Genomic DNA, 20,719 nt, shown 5'->3' on the forward strand with positions numbered 1-20,719 from the left:
CCATTATGCAATACATTTCAATACTCCTTTTCAACAGTTTAGAGCAATTTAATTAAGAAGACCTTTTTGTGTCTTAGTTCTCGTTTGATTTTTATTTTTTTAAGTTTTAATCCATGCAACAATGTTGTGATGATGTATCATCTTTCTCTCCTTAAACTATTCTTGGCTACCTTTCCTCATCTTTTTATAAGGAGACTAAATAAAACATGCAAATCGTCTGTCAGAGTCAGGTAAAGCTGCATGGGTTCTCCACACTTATCTTCGTGTGTTCGTTGGCTGACGTACAAATCTGTATGCTTTAGTGCTTCTGCAATTAAATCCTATCCAACTTTCTGCCCACAGGACAGTGGCATTGTGATTTATTGTTATTGTTGTTTGAGTGAAAGTTGAGATTCCATTCATACCCTTCATGTTAATGGATAACAGTGTGGCTCCTGTTATTTTTTACTTTTACTATCTAAATTCTTTCATCATCACATGATGCCAGAGATGGAAGGCAAAATAAAGGATAAGTGAAAAGGCATAGAGAGCAAAAGAGCAAAAGAGAAAGGAAGGGAGGAGGCAAAGAGCAGAGTGGAGGAAAGGGCAAGACCAACATCTTGTCACCACCTGGGTCCCAGCTTGCTGCCTGGGGATGCTGCCTTTACATAAGAACACTGGAATGAACTGCAGCCGAGGAAAAAATTACATTGAATAGCACACTGTTCTCAGCGCAAAGGGGGACTAACCATCTACAGCAGTGCCTTACACACATTGCCGCACAGACAAACCTTCACACATGCACACCATGATTCCAGCATGGTTTAGCAAACGCTAGCTGTCATTTCAGACCATACATACAAACACAGGTCTGCAGAAAAGAGGCCCATAGACAATAACAAAGCCAAGCAGCTATGAAAAAGCTAATATTAAAAATTCCTTCCAATTGAAATCATCATAACATAATAAAGTATCATTTTAGACCAACTATTGAATGCAGTTAAATAAAGGCAATTTCTGGCCCATGTCCAAGGCCAAGTCATGTTGATCATGTTTTAGACTCCTTTGACCTTTTTCTTGAATTTTGCAGGCGGCTTAAAAAAAACCTTAAATAACACACCAACCTCATGAAATAATCTACAATGTAAATAGTCATGAAAATAGAGAAAATGCATTGAATGAGAAGGTGGTTCCAAACTTTTGGCCTGTACTATATATATTATAATATATATATATATATATATATATATATATATATATATATATATATATATATATATATTCTTACTTGTCTACAACATTGAGTTTTTATAAGAAGTTAAGGATTATTAATTTTCACAGAACCATTTTCACAATTTGTTGAAGAAAAGTGTAAGAATAGATCACTTACATAACGCCAAAAGTAATCAGCTGTCATGACCTACAGGGCAGCAGTGGATCACAAGTTTGAAGCACATGAGAGACAAACTTGTGAAACAGGGCCATCAGTGACCCCTGAGGTGTACTTTCAAAGAACTGTTGCCAATAAAAGTAACATGCTCTGGCCAGTGCAAAAAAAAAAAAAATCAAATAATGAATTCTGTTTGAATATAACGTGTTTCAGTTTGAGAGAGCAAAAAACAGCCAATTGTAAAAACAGACAGGACAAATCTGTTACAGGATGAAAGTATTTTTCAGTGATGGCTTCAACTTGGACAAAGGTTTAGAAATCATCAGATGTAAAGTGCACAGCTTGCTGAAACAAAAATTAGAAGAGCTTGTGTTTGAGTCATCTTGCTCAAGGACAGTTCACACCACTAACATTAGGGGATAAGGGGACTTGTATGTCCTGGCCATCTTAATAAAGAAAATAGTTTTGTGTGGTCTTACCTTTGTAATAAGAGTGCGGTACTCTTCTACCTGGTGGTCATTGTTATGGCAGCCTGCCAGGAGCTGCCACACCTCCCCACGGAGCGCCTCAGGGATGCCACTCCGTACCAAAGCTGGCAGCTGCCTGGGACGCACTGATAAGTTCAAATGCCTGTGAGATGAGAAGAGAGGAGAGGGGTGGTTAACCATCACAGTTCATCAATGACATCCTAATTTTATTATGATCAAGATCATGGGCCAAGTATAAGCATTTACATGTGTAAAAGGTTTCAGTCCTACCTCCCACAAGGGTTGCATCAATCAAAGGCTCAAATGTCACTGTCTCAGAATGTTAAATATGTGCTATTTTTGAAAAGAAAACATACCTCTGCACTATTTTTAGCAAGATAGGAAAACAATAGACAATAGCAGACAATAAGCCAATAGAAAATTACAGCAACAGTACACAAAGGCCAGTTTTAATGCCTTCATTCCTCATCTTCATATTTAAATGTTGTAGCTGTTGGCAACACTGTATGCATCAAATAATGAACGCAGGCATCTGGCCGACAACTAGTGAGTAACAAAAACAAAATTAGAGATATGGAGAGAAGAAGGTGGTGAACGGGGAGGCACAGCTGTATCTACATAACAACTATTGGCCTCCCTAACTCCCTGAAGATTCTCTCACTTTTCACTCCTTTCTCAATTAATCCCTCTCTATTTTCTGAGTTAGTTTGGTTTATTTGTCAGGTTATGCAATATGTGGTATTTTCTGTTGAGACTAAGAAAGGTAACAAAAGTATACTGTGTGTGTTCATGCATGTGTGCGTGCATGTGACGTAAGTAATGCCAGGCCCGGCCCTTAGGGGCATAAGATTGTAAAGGGCTTTCTGTGATTTGCCTCTCTGTGCTCCCTGAGCGCTGCATCCCACAGCGCCACAACACGCACTCTCCTGCTCACACACATCACCAATCACTCGCACAAAGCATACAAAGAGTATTATGACCGGCTAGTCTTATGATTACTTTCTTTTTAGGCATTATTTTTTATAAAAAAAGTGAGACAAATACCACTGTGTCAACATTTGGCATTGTCAAAGGACATTATTTACGTACACCCAAATATAGTAAGTAATGAAGAAGAAAAAAATATTAATTTATTACAATAAACATAAATTAAAACGTTTTATATATTTAGATATCTATTGTACAAATCCAACCAAATTATACTGTTCTATTGAAAAACATACATGAGGACAGGGGAGGAGGGGGGGGGGGGGGCAAGCACTGCGTGAGTGCATGCATGTGTGTGTGTGTGTGTGTGTGTGTGTGTGTGTGTGTTGTGTGGGGGGGGGGGGGGGGGTGTAGGGCTTAACTTACAGCTAATTAAAGTCCAGGCATTTTCAATTCAGTAATTTTTTATTTATTTTATTTTTTAATGCAGTAATGGAAGAGGGAAGCCATCTTAATCTGCTCAGAGCTTCCGACTGACTTTATACTTCTAACTTCCCACATCTTAAATCAACCTTTAACGCAATTTTTTACAATTTACTAATTTCAACAGTATAAATAATAAAGGCTTTGGTAATAAACACAAAAACTACAACGTGCAGTTTTATTTTAGTTTAGAGTCACATTTTAATTAAATGGTGCTTAACAAATGCAAATTCAGAACTGTAAACCAAGTACTATTATTATCATACTCCCTCCCTCCTCTCCATCTTTTTTTGTTAACACTGAAATAACAACCATATCTAAAGTGATTAAACTTCCAAGGAAAGGGTAATATCTAACACCCAGTGGGAATGAGTGAGCCAGACACAGAGGAGCACACAATACTCAAAACACACAAGCAATATTTGTTTTGACGAGGTAAATAGTTATAAATTTGATCAGCAAATGTGTATTCAAAAAATTAAAGTAACGTGCCATTTGCCAATATTCAGACAAAGCAGCCTATGTGTGTTTTTCTACAGAAGTGGTCTCAACTCTCTGCTGTGACATCTTTATCTCTCACCCAGGTGAGGAAGCTGTACTGCTGAGGGTGGCAAATGTCGGAGCTAACATTAGCATTGATGTAAAAAATGCAAATAAATCAGTGAATGCACAGGCAATTAAGTGACATCCTTGCAGTTGTGGTGTTCCCTGTGGTAGTTCCTTTTTGTTTGAGACAGAGACAACGCTGCGTAAAAATGCGGTTGATTTTATGACGAAACCAAGTACTACAAAACTGACAAGGGCTACCAACCCGGCTCCGGGGGAATAGAGGGCTAACGTAAGGCTAAGGTTAAAGCCTCATCTCTGCCCGAGTCCTTGTTTTTCAACATGAAATAAAAAGAAGTGTCATTAAATTTGCAGGTCGCTCATGTGCGTGTAGTGTCTGTCTCTAAAATAGTTGCAGTCTGAAGCTCTGCTGCTTTAGGACTCCTTCTCTGCCCAACCGTGTATGTCTGTCTGTCTGTCTGTCTGTCAACAGCAGTAGAACAGGAAGGACACAGTAAACGAGGGAACAAAGCCTTACCATTTAGATAACAAGTCCCCCCAGGTCTCCAGGATCTTCTCTGCACACTCCTTGGAAACATCACCTGACCCGCTGAGTAAAGGCTCATCATTATCTGGACACAGAAGGTATAAACAAATAGTAAGATCCCTTATTGTAACTTTTCTTCTTCTTAGATTTGCCATTTATATGCCCCAAATTACACACAATTTACCAGAGCTAATGCATGTGAAATGAAAATCATTAAATAAATGCAAGGAGTTAAAAGGTATTATATGCAGAATATTACTAAAAAACAAGGTATCAACTCATACACAAGTATCCCTCTCAATCATCATTATTAATTATGACCCACGAGAAATGTGTGGCAGTGTCTGTATCTGCAGAGACCCTGTATTTTCTCTTTTGATCTTATTTTGCTGTACTCATGACGTTTATGGGCACCTTTAGGTCCCATTTGAGTGTGTATCTCCCAGCAAATAACAGCATGCAGGGAGTTCAGCCCTTTCACATTCCCAATACCGCCGCTTGGTCACACCCTATGGTGTCTTATACCCAGGCACAACATAATATATTATATTGTTATAACATGTTATGATACAAAGCGGCGGGATTTGATGATGACTGGGTTGTTTGCATTAGTGTATGCTTTTATAAGTTTCCCCTGCTCCTTTTCCCTCTCCTATGCTGTGCGCTGTGCTGCGTCTGTTTGACTGAAACACACACACATGCAACGATAGGATGAAGCTCTGCCTTCAAACAAAACCCAGGAATGCAGCACCTTCCCAAAGCGTTGTGCAGAAGTGTATGTTTATTTGTGCTTCAGAACAAAACCGGCGTAAAACATTCAGATAAGAATGTTTTCTTCCTCTGATTGACTGCTTTCTTCATGCTAACAGCGGTGCCTCTCATCCTTCACCCTCTAGCTCACTGGACCACCTCTACGCTCTCTTTCTGGCTTTTTGAGCTCGTTTAAGTGCATAATGAAACGTTTATATCACAGGCTGTGATCATCTGGTTTGATGTTTTGTGATGTTGTATACTGTACGTTTGTGGTCTTCTGCATTTGACCTGCGGTCATGATAGTGTTGAACTTGAACAACAGCTCTCTAAATCGATTTTGGATGACATGCATATCTATCTGTGGAATTTCATAATCTAAACAAAGTGTTGTCTTTCAACTTTTTATGGTATCAGCTAAAAAAATGTTACTATCTCTATGTACTGTGGTATCTAAACTGTGGACATGCAGACAAAAGAGTGAGTTCAAACTGTACCAAAAGGCCAATATACCAAAGACACACACACACACACACACACACACACGCACAAACATGGTAAGTAATCTGGAGGACACAGTACAAATAGTTCAGTGTCTGATCTCCCATGAGATTTTGAGAAACACAAGTCTATATCTGGTACAGCTCCACAGGATAGAGTTTAAATGTGTATCAGTCATGAAGTCAGGGTACAAATGTCAATGTTAAACGCTAAACATTACCATAAGCTTGTTAAATGTCACGCTGCTGGGAAGTAATATTTTTATTATTGTGTTTTGGAGGTCCATGCTTCTGAATGAGCACAATGCTGATAAAGTGCACCACAATGTTTCAGCATTCCAGATCAAAAGAGTACAACATTTATATTATCTTGCCAGTTAAGTGTCTGCTATGAGGCTTTTTATGCGTCTGACGAGTTTAAACCATTTTCATATGGTTCTGCTAGGCAGGCTTCTTCTGTGGTTTTAGGTGGTCATGTTTCCAAAGAATATTTTACATATAGGGTACATAAACAAATAATACCCTTTGATATATCAGAAATATAATTTTTAATAATATACTTGCAATTCCTCTGTGTTGTGTGCCTTTAATAAATTAAGAATCCCATAAGGAGGTGATTAAGCAAAAAAGTAAGACAGTATCCAATCACCTTCCTCTTCATCATCCTCAGGTGGTGAAGGGACAGTGGTACCAGTCCCAGTGGGCAGGATGCCAGGACTAGCTGTGGTCTTCCGTTTCTCTCTCTCAGTCTCACTTTCCAAACTCACCACCTCATAAAGTGTGTCAGAGGCAGGACTCTTACGCTCCTTACGCTCCATCTGAAGAGAGATGATTGGTTAATAAAAAACATCTTTCAATTTTCTTTTTTTTTATCTAAATATTACTTAGCAATTACAAAATCACAGTTTATCAAACTAATTGTGTTGCATCATTGTAGGTCACAGCTGATATATGGTGCAATTCCCAGAGACCATCATTTGAATTGATTTAATTACGAATGGAAAATTGTGTAATGACTTGACATACCTGTCGTAGTTTAAGGTAGAAGGTCTCAGTGTAGTTCCGCTTGCTGAATGGCCAGAACAGCCTGTCATTCGGGGAGCAGACTCTGACCCTCGTCTCCAGCAGAAAACGGACTGGCTCCTCCACCTCTGTGATCACCAGGTCCACTGCTGTCGTCATGTACATAAATTTATCTGGGGAAAACAAGAAAATGGCTAAAATGTTATTTCCCGGTACTTGATTCCCCTCTATGCACCCTCTATAACAAATAAATATTTAAACCAAACCCCGTAACTGTGTGATTTATGAGAACACTGGGGTTTGACTAATTGTTTAAAGGTAGACTGGCAGGGTACGTAGGTACGGAGAGATACGGATGGAACAAAGTCAGTGCCTGAATCAATTGGTTTCTCATTTACAGTTTTTTAGCTATATTTATCTGCAATCTGTTTAAATATTGTAGCTTCTGCATTGTTTGCAACATTATTTTTTTTAACAGGGATGTCAATTATTAAAACACAGTTTACATCCTTCTTTAGTGTAGCTGTAATTTTACAATAAATTGCTCTTTCACAGCTTAATTTGTGCAACCAGTGGAAAGTAATTTTCACACTTGGAAATGTGTTAAATATTAGTGTGAAAATATGTGTGAATAAACAAACCAAGGAAATAATAACTGTTGAAAATCATTCTGTTTCATGAGAATTTTTGACAGATTTACCTTTGGGCGTTTCCTCATTCACAGGTTGGAACTGAGGCGTGTTGGGGTTCCAACTTCCTGTGATGATGTAAGACTTCCCGTCGGAACTCTTTCCCATTGACTCCTGAAGGGGCACAAGTATGTGGAAGTTAGCAAACACACACAAACACGAAATGACAAACACATACTGTGCACACATAAAAACCACCCACCAGATCTAGCAGGTGCATGTCGCTGTTCTTCACATTTTTCCCTGGGCTGAGCAGGAGACCGAAACACCTGGAGAAGACAAACATGAGCACATAAAAAAAACACACACACACACACACACACACACACACACACACACACACACACCCACACACACACACACACACACACACACCACACACACACACACACACAAAGAGAGAGAGAAAAAAAAGTGTAATGAATAGGATTATATAAGACAGAAGGGAGAGAAAAAGAAAGAACAGAGCGAGAGCAGGAACCAGACAAAGAACAATAAATCTTCCTATATATATAACCATCACATGTTACCGCAAATAGCTTCCTGGACTAAACCTCTAACAGAGACCAGAACATGGAGAATATTAAACACAGCCCTTCAATCCTTGCCTTCTCTGGGTTCATTAAACAATAACAAACCACCGTGAAAATGGAAGTCCACAAAAAGGTGATGGAATGTTTACATTTCAACTGATTTATCAAACCGTGAAATGAGGAGCCTAGGAGACAGACTCACATCAATCACAGTCTTGTGTCCCGGAACACTTAAGACCTGAACGTAACCCTAACCCTGACACACGGATGTAAAGATGTTCACCGGTGTGTGTATATCAATTATAGTTGAGTAAATGGAGGATTCTCAGTCCGTCTGACAGATGCATGACAGATTCTCTCCTTAGATATTTTCCTCCATCCTCTATTCACTTGGTTGTTTACATTAATCTAGATTAAATATTGCATGCATTTAGAGATCCAGTATATCTGTTGCCTTAGTTGACAAAAGCAACTTATTTATCACATACAATCATACAGTACAATATAGTGAAATTTAATCTCTGCACTTAACCTATTCTAAACATTATGAGCAGTGGACAGCGACATACAGCGTCCGGGGAGCAACTCGGGGTTCAGTGTCTAGCTCAAGGACACTTCGACATGTGGCCCGAGGAGCTTGGGATTGGACCACCAATCTTGTGGTTGATGGCTGACCCACTCTACATTTGAGCCACAGCCAATATTTCAGATTAAATCTTCTTTAAAGAAACAACTCACACATCAAAAAATTCTTCTGTGCAGGTGAGTTGGAAAATTTCATCAACTTGGAACAAAGGAAAGAATCCTGCACTCTGCTCTTGCTATAGCATCAACATTTATTTACAGAAAACTAACGTGTGTGTGAGTGTGTTGTGTGTGTGTGGTGTGTGTGTGTGTGTGTGTGTGTGTGTGTGTGTGTTTACCTCTCAATTGCCAGTTCCTTATTGGATGTCTGCTGGACATAAATTACAATTTTCTTATCCAATCCTGCACGTAGCTTGAAGCTCTGCTTGTCCTTGTCTTTTGCTACAGCACTGAATATGTGAAAACAAGAAGTATTACCCACATTTCAACAGCAGAAAGACAGTTTAAAAAGAATAGACCCATTTTTCATTATAAAAGCGTAAAAAAAAACCTTAAGTCCAAAGATTTGTGAATTTAAGACAAATCCAATAAGCAATTTGAAATGTATTACCAATATGATTTCAGGCAGTGCCCATATTACAAAAACGTGTTCAGGGACTGAATGTCCTAGTTACAGCTTAGTCAACTATGCTTTCAAACTGAGTCATGGTTCTCCACTGTAACTAGGTCCTCTGAATGCGGATTAACAAGCTTATTTGCACCCTTTTAAAAGGGAAAAAGTACTACTATACTCTACTATATTCAGTTCATATAGAGCATTCTCTCCATAGCTTGTTTCCACAGGGAAAGAAAAAAATAGTAATGTACTTGCATGTCATGCATGTTTGCTTAGAGGAAAACTAAAAATAATCAACAGAGAGCTAATGAGGAGGAAATATGTGCTGGCTATAAATAACCAGAGGCATACTTTTAGTTTGTTTTGTTTTCCAAATAAGTATCTAGGGCTGTTTTTTTAGCACACAAGGAAGTAGTATGGGAAAACAAGCTAAAAAAAAAGGTCAGGGAAGATGATTTGAACAGAGCAAAGAGGAATTTTCTATTGGGTTCTCTATCAATGCGTGATAAAGAGTGTAATTTTAATCAATAAGAGTGGTCACAATATCAGTTTACTGTGAGTCAGGAAGGAATCTACAGTTCCACTTTTTTGTCTGTGATCCTCTTAGTGATTTTTTTTAATGAATTTACAGTTACTTCCATAATATTCATCTTTCATTTACTGAAAAAATTATTTTGTATATAGGCCAATAAGATGATGCTTCCCTCATGGGTAGTATGTACCCCACATGCTGTCCACCCTGGAAAGGGTTGTGACTTTTGTAACTAGATCACCCAAAAGTGTGCTAACTTTAAACACTTAATCCCTAAAAGAAAAAGTGAATTCTGTAGTTTGTAAAAAATAGTTGTGCCAATGAAAATAAAATGATTTAATGATGATGATGTTTAAGGTTTCTATACATTTTCCAATATTTCAAAATATCATACATTGCTGGTTAGTCAATTTAAAGCTCGTATTCAATACAGTACTGATGACTAGATAGAATGCCCACATCTATGGGACATAAAGTTCATTCTTCTACGGCAAAAGTCACTCAACAACAAAAAGTTCCACATGTTTTCAGACTTCTATGCATTTCCAAAGTATTTTAAGACATTGCATTACATATTAATGTTTTACAATTTATACCACTTTGTAAGCATCATAAATGATGACTCCATGCTCTACACAATGAAAAGCATTATGAGTGAATGCATGTCTTACCTGAAGGTACCCTTGCCATCATCCTCTTTGATTTCCAGACTGACGGTAAAGGTAAACAAGTCACTGTCAGGGGTGAGTGGAGCAGGCTGCTGAGATGACAGAACTGCCTTCTTAGCTGGACCGCCGAAACGCTGTGGCAAAGCTGTACAGTATTCTACTCACCTGCAGGAGGAAGGTAAACACACATAAAACACTTTATAATAAACACAAAAGGAAGCTACTATAATGAGGAGGCCTAATAATACAGATATACAATTCAATAGTTTATTCAATGATTAAATAACCTCCTTGACCTTTATTGACCTGTGTATTCACAGAGAGTTACATCAACCAACGTGTCACTTAACCCCTAGTTGCTCCAGAAGCGTGCAACCTCTGATATATAGCAATTGTAAGTTGCTTTGGATAAAAGCGCCAGCTAAATGACATGTAACGTAAGGAAATTAACACAACTCTCTTGTGTCATCAGTCCACATCCACAGACCTGGTTGAGCAGTTTAATGTAAGAACTATTTTATTTGTACAAAACTACACCCATCAACCATGTCACCATCCAGAAGTCCTTCGTGGTCAGAGAATACAAGCTTATGGAGATAAATTGCTAACCAATACTGCCAGTTCACCTAAGCTAGCTAACATGACAGCTTAACCAAGGATGATGCCATTAATGTTTACATCTTACGCTATCACAAGCATGAACCTCTCGTCCATGAATACGCTTCTTTTTGTGCGGTAATAGGGTTGACGGGTGTAGTTCGATAGAAAGAAAAATTTCCTACATGAAAAATGATCTTGGGTAACTGGGTCATGATGTATTTTTTGGCGCTTTGAGCCCCACAAGCCGAGTGCCATCTAGTTCTGTTATATTCAAGAGAAAGCAGACACTGTGACACTCACACGAAAACAATCTAGATTGATAAATATGACTACAGGTAAGAGGACAAATATTGGGCACAAGAAAGCTTAACTAATGACACATAACTCTACTGACAGCAAATCCTCCAAACTGTTAACATTTTTATATTATTAGGGTTCAACATACTGATAGGGCTGCATGATTATGGCCAAAATGATAATCACGATTATTTTGATCAATATTGTGATCAGGATTAAGTATCACGATTATTTGTTGATTTTAACCAAAACAAATTTTATTGTCACATAGGCTATTTATAACTGCTTTCACATCCATATTATGCTACATTCTTCTTATGTTGACGTTCTATGTTGTATAGACATACAGCTGCAACACATGTAAATGAAATTAGCCATCTGAAATAAATAGCGTAGGACTTTTTTTTTTTTATGTATCTCTGAGAAAGCTCCTTCACTGGTTTTCAACAATAACTGATTAAAAGAGCTAGGGAGAGAGGGGGGACTGTGAGGAACATATGCTACTCACACGGCTGACGACTCATCATGAATGGGTCCAGCAGGGGTCAAATGGCGGGTCAGTGGAGTTACACATGTTGTGTGTATGAAATGTCTGTATCGTCACTGCGCTGCATTTTTATGAACTGTGATATTCTGGCCATGGGTCACATCTCTGGCCCAGGTCCAGCAGGCTCCGTCTCACACGCTATTACTCTACAAACTAAAGTTAGTTGCATTCAATAACTTCTTCTGCGTTTTTCGCCGTGGCGGCCGCGATAGCAGAGTTACCAGCGGAAACACTGGTTCAAATACAGGTTTGCCTCTCATGCTTAACAATATACAGCTGTGTTAATAATTAAAACTGTAGAAAATTTCAAAAGTGTGGACCTGCACCACTGTGTGGCGGGGCTGAGTGGAGAGTAAGAGGAGAGAGAGTAAGAGGAGACATCCAAACACAGGCACGGCTTTCCAGAAGAAATGGGTCATGTAACGCAAAATAAACCATATCGATATAAACAACACTGCAGCGGATGAGAGAACATTAGGTGCAACGGTGCGTCCTAGAGGAAAAATATTACTCGCGCCCTAGGGCCCTGTGAGCTATCAGACACCAACAAGCACCGGTCACTGCTGTTGTCTACAAAAACAACACAGATGGGACTAAATGTTGCGTTTATTAGTAAACTGGTAAATAATCAGACATGATCAGACAGTGGTTTACGGAGCGGTAGATTGGCTTTGCAAAAAGAAACAGAGCATTTTATGAAATGACGCATTTAAAAAAATTGCTCGATCACGCAAATTTGTTCGTGGGAAGTCAAAATCGTGATTGTGAATAAAATTCAATTAATTGTGCAGCCCTACATACTGATTCACATTTGCCTGTTTGGCGGTATTGTTCATATTAACATTAAGCAGAAACAACTCAGTCCTTCCAAAGACTGCTTGTTTTGCTAAATCTCCAACGCAAAGGGGGCGGTTGGGGGGATAGCAAAAAATTTCCCCAAGTGTGGAAAACTGGGGAAAGGATTTTTCTCACTAAAGCACTTTTCCATCCCAAGAGGGGGCCACAACAAGTGGTTGGATCACTCTATTCGGAAACACAATCCGGGGGTTTTTTCAAAGGGGTGGTGGGAGAAACTCGTTAAATAAAAAACGGTCTTTTGTTTTTTAAAGACCAGGTATAAGCAGCCCAAAGCTCCCCCCAAAAAAAACCCTTTTGTGATGTCTCTGTAGCAAAAAAGGAGTTGGGGGTCAAGGGGGTTTTTTTTTTTTTCCCAAAACGGGGGTCTGGGAAAAAAGGGGGCCCTTAAGGGGAGTTGTCAGGGCCCCCCCTGTTGGGTTTATAACGTATAACCAGGGCAATTGGGGTTTTTGAAATGTTATATGTTTTAAAAAAGGGAGATTTTTAAATGTCAACAAACAGCCTTTTTGTTCTTTTGTGGGGGAGTGTAAAAAGGTTTTCGTAATTAATTTAGTAATACGGGCTGCCTTTTTTTTAAAAGAGAAATTTCCCCCACTGTCTTGTAAGTGTTTTTCTTCCAGGAAACTTACCTAACGAAAATAAGGCAGGGGTTTAAGGACTAATTCTAGAAACAACAATTGTTTCAAAAACCCCATCAAACTAATTTTTTTAAATTAAAACAAGGAGAGAAAGTTTTAAATTTTCAAGTAAAACTTTTTTTTTTTTTGCTTTTTTGCATTGTCATTGTTTGCAGGGAAATTAAAAATTAAAATAAGAAACGTCAGGCATTTGTCGAGGGAAATGAGATCTCCATTTATCAACTTAAATTGTAACACACACACACCGGTGATTAGATTTTCTCGAATCTGGGGTTTATAACCCCCAAAGGGTTGCCCATTTGTCTTTTGATTTAAGCAAATCAGAAAAACTTTAAAAATGTAAAATAAACTGAGGGGAATGTTTAATTTACTTTTTTTACCCAAAAATTTTTATGAAATTTAGTACGAGGTTTTTGTTTGGAATCAGCCTTTATCTAAAAAAAACTGCTGTTCTGGAACTTGTTAAGTTTCTTGTTATGCTGTTTTACTTCTCATACAGGACCTTCTTTTTTTTACCAACTTGGCAGAGTTATCTTTATGTGCATACTGACATGAATCTTTGAGACATTTTTAACTGATGTCACGCCAGCAATCTGTATCCCTCAACATGTGATTTAATTTGCGTTAGGAACCCAGATCATTTGAAGCCATGCCAATTTTAACAGTACAAGATATGAATCCCTGGAAGGGAGAAGCAAGGTAATGGGCAAAAGGGAGGCGTTGGGTATAAGAGTTAGCAGGGCTTTACATCACCATCAACACCAGAAAACTGGGAATTGTTAGAAACTAGCCTCGGGGCCTGACTAAGAGGTCTGGCACAAAGGGGGTGGAGTAAGGCTGAGGAGGTGGTTTGATTTATGCATGAACAGTTTAGCTCCAAAATCCACAAATCTGAAACAGAAATTACTCTAAAAAAAAGCATATTATTACAAAAACAGAGTTACGCTGTGTACTTACAGGTAGTGAGGGCCAAACAAAGCACTATCTTTATTTTATGAGCCCACTAGATGGCGCTCTTGGTTTTAAGAGAAAGACCTAAGGCAGTTTATTCTTACCCCATTGTTGAACAGAGAGCGCCATCTAGAAGGCTCAGAAAATAAAGACAAACTACAGCCACGGAGCTTCATTTGGCCATCACTACTTACAGTTATAAAGTCAATTAAATAAGGAAATAACTTTTCCCTAAGTTTGTAAATTCTCTTTCAAAATTGTCTTTTTTTTATTGGGTGAAGAACTCTTCAGATGCTATTTGCTATTTTATTGAATATTAATTTCTCCTTTCAGTTCCTTTCAGAAAAACCTCCTTCTATTAAAAAGGTAGTGCATTATGGAACACACTTTCCCCAACTATAGGGGAGCGTCCCACTTTGGCCTCCTTTAAAGCCAGGTAAAGCTGTGGCTTAGAGCTAACCAAACGTGCAAACCACCGCTAATTTTTTTTTTCTTCTTGTTTTTATATACTAAATGTTACTATCCTACCTCTTTTTTACTGTAACTCCAACCTGCCTAATGGACTGCAGATGTAAATTAGCCTTCCGGCTACAATCTGGCACATTTACGTGTATTGTTGTGCTTGTCCATCAATGTGCATTGTCCTGAATAAATAAAATAAAAAATATTTTAAAGAGATGAAATGGATGAATATATGCAGGTTCAAGACATCTTAGCCGTTTACAGTGGATTTCAGGCTAATTTGAGACATCACTAGAGCAGCTTTTTTCAGAAGAAGTAGACAACCAATGGACTCAATCCAACCTAATAGTGCAAATGAGAGGCCCAAATAAAAGCTGGAGACATTGAACATTGGTTTGTTGCTGGGGTGTGGAAGGAAGTGAAGGGCTTGTGAAAAAGGAAGACTGTGGGGAAGGAGGAGGAAAGAGGGAAAGCCTAAGACAGAGATGTACATTTACAAAGTAAAGAAGGTTCAGGTCACTGAACACCGAAGCAGTACTTTAGCCCAGTTTCATGAGTGGATTCCCTATTCTCTTCTTTAATATGACTGCTGAACCTATTGTACGTAAGCAATGACACTGCCTCTACCCTATAAATTTGCATGGGGGATTGAATGTACTTTGTGTTTGTGTACAGTATGGTATACATGTGCATTGCAGTGCATAACATAATCCCTTGGTGACCACTGACTAAGATCCCGCACTGCTGCTGAACCCTAGGGGGACAGGTGTGAAAAAAAAGTGTCATGTGAAACATGGAGCATTTATAAGCTTTTGCTCCCCCTTTGGGTCACTATCTGAATAGCAGTAACATTGGTTGTTACTGTTTTTCTTTTGGTATGTGTAAGATTGTTCTAAAAGATAGGTTGTGCATGCTGTAATCATTAATTCTGTTCATACTGACCTATAAAATATCCCTTACTAATGCACTTCTTACTGCAGTTTATCTGAAGCTATAGTTTCCATTACAAACACAGTGGATATCTTTATGGATATTGAATTAGGAAATCAGGATGAAAATTGTGGATCTATCCATTAAGTGTGTCGTCAGAAAAAATAGTTACACATAAATTAAACGAAAATCAATCAATTAATGATTGAATACTCACCGCTTCTTGGATTTGGCAGCGGAACACATGGATCCTGAAGATCTCAGCATTGTAGTGGCTCTCAGTGAAGGCAAAGCAGTCATTCTCTGGTGTGCCATCATGGCCTCGCACACAGAACAGAATCTTGTAGATAGGGTAGTTGGCAATCTCTGTACTGGTGTTAGGGTCCAACAACCTGTTAAAATATCAATAAAAAATGTTGCCATTTGACATCTTAAAATTTCTGCATTTGTGCAGTGTGCATATGACATCTAACTAAACATTGAGTGCAAAAGTGCACTGTAGAACTGGAAGCAATAATCCATATGTTTCCCATACCTGACAGTGCCTTCGGACACGCCTGGCACAGACAGTGTGACATCCAGGGGGAGTTGGCACTGCCCTCTGAGGATACTCATCATACGGAGGGCCTCCACCTCACTGCGGGGGGCGTTGACTGAGGCACACCCAAGATATGTCAGCTGGCTGAACACAACGCTGTCTTCATCCTGGATGGGACTGCCAGGACTGCCATCTGATGATGATTCATCTGCTGAAGATCAACAGTTTTGTCAATCAGTAAAATTCATGCAAGAAAGGACAACAAAAAGAAAATAGCAAAGAAGTCCCCTGACACAGCTAAAAGACTTAGTAAAGACTTAGAAAAGAAACGTTCTTAGACAAGTATAGTGGTTGATTAAGAAATATGGGTGTTTCTGTGATATTGCTTTGAATGACTTAGAAAGACCTCTATAAAACTGAAGATAAAAGCTATTGTTTTTAGCTTTGACAGTCACAAGAAAAGAGGATAAGAAAACTCTTATTTAGGCTCACCTCGGTACGACCTCTCATTCAGCTCACTCTCCTGAGCTGTCTGAACAGGAAGCACCATCTCCAACTTAAGCGGTGGTGAGCTCAGAGGGTCAGAGCCTGCCGGTACAGGTGACACTGTAGCAGGACGAGGGCCATGGTCGCCACCACCAAAGTTGTCCATGCCGGTTTCTGATTTGAGGCCAGTGGCAACTACTGACGATTCCATGAGGACATCCTCCAACTCCCTCTGAAGCTGCTGCTCACTTCCATTCCCCACAATCTGAACACACACACACACACACACACACACACACACACACACACACACACCACACCACACACACACACACACACACACACACACACACACACACACACACACACACACACACACACACACACACACACACACACACACACTTTTTACAAAACAAAATCACTGTGGTAATCACCATAGCATAGTGAATGTAAGCTAATCTTCCAACCTACATCAACTGCATAACAATTTTCTCTTACAGTTTGTAGAAATGGGCGGTGGCACTGGCTGTGCCTTTAACAGTAATTTTGTAAATCATTTCAAGTGATTGCGGTGTGTTTCAGGGGGAGAGATGCCTTTTTCATATTGGCGGTCAGAGATATATCTTCATTATGCTTCATCCAATATTAGTGATTAGTAGGCATTGAATTTGAGTTGTAAAATACCTGTATCAACAAATTGTATAAACTTATTACAAAGCTAACACATAACTATGGTTATTTCTAGATGTGCTATTCAAATAAAACTGAACTGAACTGAACATAGCAATCAAAGAGCAAGCTCAGGCTTGGGCTGGACAAACAATGAGGTGCCACGAAAGGATGCAAGGCCCTATTTCCCCTGCCTGCAGCCTGATATTAGGTAAGAAAGGCAGACTTAAGCTGCAGGTGGTACTGCTGTGCTGAGCAAGAAGGGATAGCAACAGACAATTAAGTATAGGGAATCTAATTTTTCAGCCTTTGTGTGTGATAATTGAATGCTTCAATATGCAGGTAAAATGTTCCAAGTAGGATTTCCATGTAGAGAAGTAATTATGTAGAGCAGGATGGATACTACAGCATCCATGCTAATAATCCTAGTCCCATACAATGGGAAAAATACATAATTTGAAGACTGATGTAAAGCAACCATCAATTCTAATTGTAGATTCACATATTTGACATGACTGCATCACTATGCAATTGTGGTGGACCTTGTGATTAACAGGTAGTGCTAAAAGCAATTGTCAGATACCATCATCAAAATGATGTGTTTAATAGGCTGGCTAGGGCCATTGCTCAACAGCCAGCAAAAATACAGAGAGCACAAATAATCACAGACAGAATCACCACGGAATCACATCACAGAAAGAGAGGAAGATAGATACAAGCAAGAAAGAGATACAAAGAGAAGAGGAGAAAAGGAAAGATAGCGAGAGAAGAGACTGACCTTAAAGCTGACCCCTTCCTCAGAAATCACCTGCATAACAAACAACAAGTTTAGACACACTGACTCCTCTCTGACTGGATGGGCTGACTGGGAGGAAAATGTGCACAAGAGTTTGTTGGCGAGAACCAACACATGATATCTGGATGACCAAGCATCAGAGAATGGAGTGATTTTACCACTACATATTGAGAACAGTGGATGTGTGTGGTGTACTGCTGCTCTGCCGCCACTAGGCTGCACAAAATTGATACCTCAACTCAGTTGTCAGTCAAAATAATTACAATCCTTTAACAGAGAGTTCTCTCATCTCCAAGTACAGCAAACAAGGAAACAAGTGTGAACTCTTCCTATCAACTGAATATGCAACATCAATGCTCTGCTGACGCCATCTTGTGGTATATTTACAACTCCAAGTTGACAATTCCTTTCACTATAAAAAAACACAGGTACAGTACAGTATTGCTATAAACTAATGGACACAGTATGAACATGAGAGCCAGCTACCTAAGTGAAAGGAGAGAGGAGAGGAGAGGAGATGAGAGGAGAGGAGAGGAGAGGAGAGGAGAGGGGAACCTGAACCCATTAGGGACAGACACCGGATGGTGGCTGGTAGCTACATTTCTGTCCTCAGAAAGTCTTCATTCTCCTTGTGGAGACGCACCCTGGCCATAAAACACCATTATTTCCCCTGACAATAAGTTCAAAGCTCTTGTAGCTGCATCGCTACACTGTTTGTAAACTAATATCTGCTGAATGAGCGCTAACTGAACTCGCAGAGGGCATATTGTATGTCAGACGTACTGTATATAATAGCACATGCTGTAAGAAGCAGCTAAATGACTCCAGATGGGAGATGTTCTCCCAATGTTAAAGGGGAATTTTGGTATTTTTTAACCTGGACCCTATTTTCCCATGCATTTCTGTCTAAGTGACTAATGTGAACAAAAATCTATGAAGTTGGACTAATTAGGCAAGAATGTTTGTTTTTTTCAACGAACACAAATGCAGGTAAAATAGGGTCCAGATTGTAAAATACAGAAATTGCCCTCTAAATACTCAACTTTACTGACACTGAATGGCAAACTGGAATACTGTTTTCTTGTGAAGAATGACAACTTCCTCTTCCGCTACCCCATACTATTGAAATAATACAGACAATTTACAGTGGAAGTGGAAAAAAATGTAATTGTAATGTAATTCTTAACTTGTTTGACAGATAGGAACAAGTTATTCACTAAAATTAAAACCTGTTACAATGTGCTCTCAATTTCTGGTGATGTGCAAGGATTTAAGGGATTCTTTGCTTTAAACACATTAAAACAGTCAATCACAAATAAAATAAATATCTAAGACCAACTATGAGAAGAAGGTAGAGTGAGAGTGTAGAAAAAGCAAAACAAGAGATTGTTAGCCGCCTTATGGTTAGTGTGAGACTGTATGTTTGAGAAGATGAGAGCTGTGATGAACCAGGGCTTCCCGCTGCACTTTGCAGCTGAGGTGGCCACCTTAGCAACACCTGTCTGCCACCTTAACCCCGTTGTCAAAATCAATAAATGATTTATCTTTCCGTGCCAAATTTCGATTCCAAACGTATCTGAGCGCACCTTTCAGCAACAAGGCAATTCAATAACATTCCTTTGCATGTAAAGGTCCCCTGGCATGAAAATTTCACTTTATGAGGTGATTAATATGAGTTCCCCCAGCCTGCCATGGTCCAGTGGCTAGAAATGGCGATAGGTGTAAAGCGAGCCCTGGGTATCCTGCTCTGCCTTTGAGAAAATAAAAGCTCAGATGCGCTGATCTGGAATCTGCTCATTATGACATCATAAGGGGAAAGGTTACCTACCCTTTCTCTGCTTCGTCCGCTAAGAGAATTTGGCCCAACCATGAGAAAGAGAGAGACATCGTGGCTTTCAAACAAGCAAAGCATGGCAGTTGACCCCCCCACCCTCTACCTTACCCCCCTCTCTTCTTCTCAATAGCATTTAAAACTACAGACTCAGAAATGGCACATAAGAAAAGCTTATTGTGGGATTGGTTCTAGTGGCTGTAATTCTGCACCAAGGCCAAATTTTGGGATAGAGACTTCAGGTACAGTATTAGGGGACCACTAAGGCCTATAAGAAAGCATCCTGGGACCTTTAAGTTAGTTATTCATTAGGGCAGTCACCGGGTTAATTGTTAAAGGTTTTTGTCATTATTCAGTTTGCACTAAAAAGTCTTTGTTGTTTACATTCCTTTGCATTTTAGTTAATTCAATATTAGCCTGTACACATACTGTATGTTCACGTTGTGGAAAAAAGGTTTCCCTTTTTTTGTTCATTTTTAAAGTTCGGATTCATACCAATCCTGAGTATCTGACTAGCTGACTAGCGCAACCCTATCCAAAAGAACAACCAGTGTGTGAGCAGTGTTAGCAGATTTTTTATTTTGATAGTTGTTTTGATTCACAATTAAGTTGGAAAATAAAAGTGTTGTGTTAAATGTTTTCTGATGATGTTGAAATGGATTTTAGAACAAATGGTTTCGATAAAAGTAGGAACAAGCATCGACAACCACACCCCTTTTTCTGCGGGAAACCCTGGATGAACACAACTTGTTAACAATGGATTATGTATGGACTGTGACCTGCAATTACAACAAGTTACACTGATGACAAATAGGTAAAGATGAAATAAAATACCAGACGTTTTGGTAAATCATGCT

At 39.1% G+C, this 20,719-nt stretch overlaps 1 protein-coding gene across 1 annotated transcript in view; it reads right to left on the reverse strand.

Annotated features, from left to right (window-relative positions):
- rabgap1 (RAB GTPase activating protein 1) overlaps positions 1-20,719 on the reverse strand; it is a 76,547-nt gene that overhangs the window by 45,197 nt on the left and 10,631 nt on the right. The window contains 13 exon segments of the mRNA XM_032539021.1: positions 1,849-1,999; positions 4,352-4,445; positions 6,260-6,428; positions 6,637-6,806; positions 7,334-7,436; positions 7,525-7,591; positions 8,779-8,889; positions 10,260-10,375; positions 10,377-10,421; positions 15,757-15,931; positions 16,075-16,285; positions 16,570-16,828; positions 18,014-18,043. Of these exon segments, the coding sequence (XP_032394912.1) occupies positions 1,849-1,999; positions 4,352-4,445; positions 6,260-6,428; positions 6,637-6,806; positions 7,334-7,436; positions 7,525-7,591; positions 8,779-8,889; positions 10,260-10,375; positions 10,377-10,421; positions 15,757-15,931; positions 16,075-16,285; positions 16,570-16,828; positions 18,014-18,043 (1,701 nt within the window).

The sequence above is a fragment of the Etheostoma spectabile genome, chromosome 16, assembly GCF_008692095.1.
Source record: "Etheostoma spectabile isolate EspeVRDwgs_2016 chromosome 16, UIUC_Espe_1.0, whole genome shotgun sequence".
Taxonomy (NCBI): domain Eukaryota; kingdom Metazoa; phylum Chordata; class Actinopteri; order Perciformes; family Percidae; genus Etheostoma; species Etheostoma spectabile.